The sequence below is a fragment of the Cygnus atratus genome, chromosome 1, assembly GCF_013377495.2.
Source record: "Cygnus atratus isolate AKBS03 ecotype Queensland, Australia chromosome 1, CAtr_DNAZoo_HiC_assembly, whole genome shotgun sequence".
Classification (NCBI taxonomy): Eukaryota; Metazoa; Chordata; class Aves; order Anseriformes; family Anatidae; genus Cygnus; species Cygnus atratus.
The window spans coordinates 37,596,993-37,604,218 of NC_066362.1; the positions used below are offsets into that span (position 1 = coordinate 37,596,993).

General features: G+C 39.4%; 1 protein-coding gene across 1 annotated transcript; it reads right to left on the reverse strand.

Annotated features, from left to right (window-relative positions):
- Positions 1-282: 282 nt before the first annotated feature.
- On the reverse strand, positions 283-3,603 carry IFNG (interferon gamma). Its single transcript, XM_035544152.1, has 4 exons — positions 3,481-3,603; positions 1,594-1,662; positions 1,047-1,226; positions 283-405 (listed from the first exon to the last, which is right to left on the reverse strand). The coding sequence occupies exons 1-4, from the start codon at positions 3,601-3,603 to the stop codon at positions 283-285; spliced, it is 495 nt and encodes a 164-aa protein (XP_035400045.1).
- Between the last annotated feature and the right edge of the window lie 3,623 nt (positions 3,604-7,226).

Below are 7,226 nucleotides of genomic sequence, written 5' to 3' on the forward strand. Positions count from 1 at the left end.
CAGTATTTCCATATGGAAACTGGGTAAACATCACCTCTTTCTGTAATTTCAGATCAACAGACACTTAACAGATAGACAGAATTTTAAGACAAAATAATTTCTTACATAGCAGTAGGAGGTATAAATACTTTGATTGGTGTTTCTTTATAAATAATTATTTAAAATACTTAAATATTAATAAATAAATGTATAAAAAGCTCAATAAGAAGATTTAAAAAAAAAAAAACACTGTGCATCATAAAATTTGTAAAATAATTCAGTACAAAAGGCCATATGATGTCATTAACATCTGCATCTCTTTGGAGACTGGCTCCTTTTCCTTTTGAGAGTCGAAGTCTCCAGCAGTTTCTGTAAGACACTGAACAGCTCACTCACAGCCTTGCGTTGGATTTTCAAGCCAGTCAGCTGTTTTGAGTAAGAAACAAACAGAATGAAGGTCACACCAAGAGCTGTTATTATTTACAGATCACATTCTACAGTCTACACTGCTAATGGGGCAGAGCAGAGAGGAACCAGCAGCTTTCAATTACTCTACCACCCAATTCCTGAAACAAAGAGCCAATTTTCATATATTTTTTTTCTGCTTTCTTCATTACTTTGCAACATGTCGCAGACTGGCTGTGTGCTGTGCAATGGAGGCACTCTATGATTATTGCTGTGTTGCAATGCCATCTGAGTTACCCACGAGGAGTCAGCTCAACCAGGGCATCGGTATCAGCGGAGGTCAGTGGCTCACACCGCTGACACCCAGTAAGCCAGGTGGCCCCAGAGCCCTCAGAGGCATGCCGTGGCCAGGCACAATTTTCCAACCTAATTTGTAATCATAAGGAGCTGCTGATGGTGCCTCTGTGCCAGACTCCACCAAGACTCGGGGTGGGCAGTCTCTGAGCTGATGCATGGCTGGAAACATCAAGTTTTCCAGCCTGAACAGAGCCATCCGGGGATTACCAAATGGGTTACTAAACCGTTACTGGCCTGAGTCAGACTCAAACTCAACTGGAAAATATAAAGTCATGAGTGCCTTGGAGGCAGGGAAAGAGCCTTACCTGAAGGTTTGACAGGTCCACAAGGTCTTTGAACTTCTTATAGTCATCAGAAAGGGTGTCTCTCAGAGTACTGAGCTGCTCAGAAAGGTTTTTGATGTGTGGCTTTGACATGTCAGTTTTCTTTAACATTTCCAAGTACAGGGAAACAATCTGGCTCAGTATGATCCTTTTTTCATTCCTCTGTTGAAGAATACAGTCAAAAAGAAAAGCTCGTGAGTGTCCATCAAGAGGAAAATGAACGAAACTAAAATCCAGCATTTGGGGTTTCTCTCTGCCACTAGGGACAGGATGCCAAAGAAGATGCTGTAACTCATCTCCTGGGCTTACTGTAGCTCAGGACCAGCTTCATGGTGCGGCACAAAGCACTTTGATCTCTATGAAGAGCATTTTAGTAAGGGTTTTTTCTTTTCTCATTTTCAAGCTCCTAAAGCAACCTCTGCTTTTGTTCGTTCTACCCTGTCTGGTTACACTGGTCTTGGAGCTGCTTTTTACCAAAAGTGCCCTACAACATGCCTGAGATGCTTTGTCATGTGTGGTTCTGACTTACCTCTGTCCAGTTTTTCAGTTTCTCTATAAAAACAGGATTGCCATCAGCTACATCTGAATTACTTGCGTTCTGCAACAGAGAACATACACATCTGTTATACATACAGTACTTATCACAAGGTAAATAGTGTTCTCCTCTCAAATGAGCAGTAAAAAACATAGACACGTAATTTTTGCACCACTGTCCTATAACTACTACTGTGCTTTCACTTTTGGGCTTCTTTTCACTTCTGAGAGTATATTTTGCAAATATGTTCTCTAAGCACCAATTCACATTGGATGACTGCATAGTAACAGAAACAGCATTAATCTGCTTTTAAATGTCTTCTCCTGCTATAACTCATCTGAATAGAGACATTTAGCACCACATGTTTCACTAAATGCTCTATGCAAGTTTTGGTACCGACAGCTGAAAATTAAACTTAATAAGCCCGGCAGCTCTCTAGGCAATTGTCAGACCTGGTCTTGGATGTTATCTTATAAATTGAAATCCACCAGTCTGTGGGCTTGAATTTACCCAGTCTTAGTAAAATCTCATATGGAACAAAGACAAATTAACTGTACTATAAAACTGCAGTTTGTAAAACCAGAGAATAGCCCAGTAGCCCACAGTCAGACGTGGCGATACATAGGGGTTGTGGGCTACCAAAAGGCTCGCAGGGTCTGAGTTTAACCATCAGGTGTTAGCCACACACTGTGGCAGATTCTAGGAAACAAAGAGCAATACAATTCTCCTACCAAGGAAAGGCAAATTGAATCATTTCCTTTTCTCTGTGTGTATGTTTTTTTTCTTTTTTTTTTCTTTTTGTATACAACAGTCACTATTTCCTTTTTTGTCTGCTTGGTAATTTAAATATAATGAGTGTAATGGGAAAGCTTGCAGGCTGACAGAAACCTCGTAGGCTGATTGGCTCCCCACACCAAGCACCTTGCCGAGCCTTGGTTTGCACTTCTGAAAGGTGGTGAGCACCTGCTGCGGACTGCAGTTTTAATTTCTCTGCAAGAAGCTTACCACTGCTCAAGATCTCTCAGACAGAGTTATTTATATTCTAGTGAGAGCCTCTTTGATCTATGGTAATAAAAAATTTAAGATATAAATCAAAATGCTAAAAAATCAGAGCTGGAAATAGGAGAAAAGTCTTGCAGTTAATTTCATGTGTTTACAAATATATATATATATGTATAATATATTAAGAATAAAAGCTGTTAACTAGAAGTGACTCTATTGTCCTTATCTGTATGCCTAATCCCAGCTAAAGTTAGCTGTGGTCTATTTTAATGCCTCCTGGGTGGAGAGAGGTGAATTTATATTACAATTAAGTGATCAAATTTCTGTCTGAAAAGAAGTAATATCACTTAACATTCCCACACCAGATCATAGGCAGAGATATGGAAGCAGGATGGCTGGAAGATGCTAAAGAATAAGCAGTAGTGACCAACCTTGGGCAACATTTTGCTTATATTGCAAACTAATAATAAATTCTCCGTTAACTTAACTAAGCTAAAACTAATTCAGTGTCAGGAAATTGTAGCTGAATAGAATTGAATCAAGGTTCATTCATCCATTCATATCAAATTGCATTAAGATTTTTTTGTCATAAAATATTCCATGAAATCAAAAACCAAATGGAGCCGGTAGAAGCTCTGAAATAAATGCAAACTACTAAAATCATTATTGAAAAACTGAACCATGTTAGTGAATAAATAAAAGCTAGCAAAACCAAAGAAATTGTCCATATTCTGGTTTAAAAAAAAAAATGTAACAAGCATTAGTTCTATGATCACTATTGGTACACACTGAGGTTTATGACAAGCAGTGCTCAAGTCTGGATTATATCTATAGCACAAGCAGAAGAAGAAGAGAAATGCAGTAGAAGATTGTACTCACAAAGTCAGCTTTCAGTTTGTCTATGTCATGCTGAAGTTGACTAAGAAATAGAGCACTTCCAGAACATCCAAAATAAATCACGATGACAGAGAGAACAAACAAGCAGTAGGTCTGGCAAGTCATTTTCTTGGTGATGGTTCAGCTATGGTTCAGTTAATATGCTCAGGTAACTTCTGGGAGATGTCAGATCTAAGAGTAATGAGCTTCAACTTCTAATAGTTGTATCTTCTATTAGAAGAAAGTAGACGAGTGAACTTCATCTGACTGTCAGTGGTATTTATACCTGGTCTTGAATTTTTTTATTTCGTCATCACAGGCTGTGTATATTTAGCCAAGATAGTGTCAGATAAGACTTCACTTTTGGCTAGTCGAGGGAATCCCTCGAAAGCATCTTTCTTAAAGTATGGTCCTGGAAAATTTTTCAGTGGTTCGTCAGAGGGTAACATTTACGTGACAGTTCTGAATTTTCTTTTACACGTGGTTGGGGAAAAGGAGGAAATTATGATACGGGTTAAAGAGTATCCATTGTGGCTCAGGCATATTCTTACAAGCTATCTGAAAAATCATATCATGTGGTTAAGGGGTCAATATAACAGCCAACTCATTTCCGGCATTCTTTTAAAGTAACCACTGAGACTGACATGGTATACTTCACAGTCACTTAAAAATTGAAATCTCCTTACCACTGTCCTTTTGTGAAAAACTATTTGCATTGTTTCCATAGTCTAAGGTGTATTTTTTGCCTCTTTCTCATTATTCATCTCCAGATTCAAACTAGGCTTGTGGAAAATTAGGTTCTATCAAGGATACAATGACGCATCATATTAAATATCTCCATGGTTCCCTACTATCTGCAAAAGTAGAATATTTGCTACTCAGGACACTCATCTGTGTTTGACAATAATTAAAGTTCCCCACCTGCACATTCATTTGCACTTGTGCACATGAAGTATGAAAACAGAAGGACATGATTAAAAAAAAAAAAATGGAAGCAGGCAGACAGGATGGTCTCCAGGTGTACACAGGCCACTGCAACAACTATGTTGAGGTAGCTGTGGAAGAGGTTCCTGTGTAATAATTGAACTCTGCTTTGATGGATATCAAGGGAAAAAAGTTCACTGTGCAGAGCTGTATAACGAAATCAGAGTAATTTTAGGCTATAGTATATAAATACAGGGTAGGAAGGAGACTCATAAGGGGAAGAAGAAGGAACCCACAGGAAAAAAAAAAAAAGAGAAGGGATCTGGCAGAGGGCAGATGTGGGCTCAGTTCACACAGTGTACAGTGGAGGACGTCTGTAGCCCATGAGAAACAGATGAGAATCAAGCAGGTCTCCAACAACTATGACTTGAGCTCTCCAGCTCCTGGATGGGTCATCAAGTGTTCTTTGCCAGAAGCTGTCTCCTTCCTCAGCAGCACCTCCAGCCTCAAGAAATGACCAGTAACTCTACCAACAGTTTTTCATCTGCATCTTAAAAGAGGACCTCCATCTAGAAACTGGGTCTAGACTGCTACTACCACTGCAAAAGGGGAACTGCCATTTTGCAGAGACTAGAACCAAATCCCATCAGCAGTCATAGGCCCAAAAGCTACGTGCAAAACTCCCTGGGAACAGCAGCATACCCAGATGGCACATGCTTCACAACAGGGGCAGTACTGTACGAATGTTATGACTGTAAGTGTACTTGGGGTAGTAATGCTATGCAATGTCTTTATTGGTTTTAACTTGAGAAATTAAAACTGTGTAAACAATGACTCAATTGCTGGAAGTATTGCTTTGGAAGTAAGATGATAATCAAGGCTATTCAATGATGGTTCAAAGCACTGTAAAAAGCACAAAGTAATCACATTAAAAATACAAAGTATATTCACAGGTGTGCAAGGTAATAATAATACCAGCCTATCAGTGATGTGAAAATATCTGGATTGCTTTTCAAGGCAAGCACAGTCAAACGACATGTTGTGGCATGGTCAAACATAAGTTCATATGCACAGGAAAACCAAGAAAAATTTACAAGGTGAGAGATGTGCTGAAGGGCATCAACTGGCCACGAGCCAATGGAGTGATTCTTTGGCAAAATGTTGGAAAGGAAAAGTCAAGTGGCATATGGAAAGCGATTCCTGTTACATATGGCTCTCTTTAAGCTGTCAGAAATATACAGCTGGAAGAGGGACTGGGTCATCAAATCCTTTTTTTTTTTTTTTTGCCACATCCTAATTTGAGCAATGGTTTTCTGTTGGATTACTAGAGAATGTGCAAAGAAATGTTGCTAGGATGGTAAATAGTTTGGAACAGTTCTTTACTCAAATTAAAATACAACTGAACGCAATCAATTGCTGTAATTATCCAACCAGGCAGGAGATGGATATTCCAGGAGGTGGAAACTGAAGTCAGTAATCCTGGCTTCTTCTGCAGAGAACTATTTATCATGTGCTGGGCTAGACTGCCTTGTTAAACCTATCAGACATGCATCTTTCATCCACAGGAGGCTGTACCTCTCAGGTCACCTCCCTTTGATCTCCCATTACCGAACAGAATGTTAAGCTAAGCTTTTCAGAGTAACAGGAAAATAAAATATCAGAAACGGAGAATTTTTCCAGTTCACCTTTTATAAATGCTGGTTAAAACCTTTGGGGTGGCTAATTTCATCCCTAGTTCTCATCACCTTTCAGAGGAGGCCACAGTCAACCATCCAATTTTGCGGGTAAGAAAACAGAAACACAGAGCAATTCTTGATCATTCAGCATCTAGGAAAGGCAAATCTAGGAACACAAACAACATCCCCCAGTCCAGTCCTTTGCCCACTAACCATCACTAAAGGTATTATATATTAAAATGAGGCAAGAAATTAAGAAAATAGTAAAGAAGAAAGCCATGACATCTGGCTTTGTCATATTATCTTCTGAGTGCAGGTCTGACTTACAGGTACCTCTTCTGACTATCAAGGTTATATTTCTGTTTCAGTACTTCTACTCATCACCATATTTGAATTATCAGACAAAGGGGCAAATGTTCTGTGGCAAATTCATCATCTGGTTGCAGGACAGAAAATGAATCCTAATATAAAAATAGATAATACTTTTTCTAAATTTTTTTACATTTGAATAAGTGGTGCCATGTTAAAGTTGACATGCTTGCCTCGTAACATTCTCATCTATTAACACGTCATCAAGTCTCTCCAGATCATATTGAAACAAGTCAACAGCCTACAGCATGTGGTCAGAATGTAAGGGCCCTCAAGGCCCAGGGATCTTGCCAGCTCCCAGCCCTGTTTTGCTTCCCATTCCCAGCAAAAGTGTTAAAACAAGTGTCCATTGTCTCGTGTACGCCTTGTTGCCCAAAAAGAGTGATCAGTCAAGTGGGAAGGAAGACTCAAGTTCAGATAGCTCCTATGGATTGATTTTCCAGAGCATCAGTTCCAGAGACTGACCCAAGGGCCTAAAAGCATCCAATCCTTTTTCCGTCTTTCTTACTACAGATGTACCAAGCATATGCTGGATGGGACTGAATGTTTACCACTAATACAAGCTCTTTGCCTAAGTATTAGTCCTAATCTAGCAAAAAAAAGAGGTGCCAGAACAGTATTGAAAAGTCTTGTGCCACATATAATTGGAGTGGTCCTTGTGTGTGGCTTAACAGTCGGAGCTGGACTCTCATCTGTTCCAAAAGCAGTAGGAAATGAAACCAAGGTGTTTTTTTCATTTTGCTGCCTGGAAGTCATCTGACTCTTCATGTAAAGTAGAGG

Bases quoted from the DNA above. Each gene is read 5' to 3' on its own strand.
- IFNG (XM_035544152.1), bottom strand. From the start codon at position 3,603: ATGACTTGCCAGACCTACTGCTTGTTTGTTCTCTCTGTCATCGTGATT. The intron at 1,663-3,480 runs GTGAGTACAATC...TCTCTGTTGCAG, and splicing joins ACAAACTGAAAGCTGACTTT to AACGCAAGTAATTCAGATGT. The intron at 1,227-1,593 runs GTAAGTCAGAAC...ATTCTTCAACAG, and splicing joins AACTGAAAAACTGGACAGAG to AGGAATGAAAAAAGGATCAT.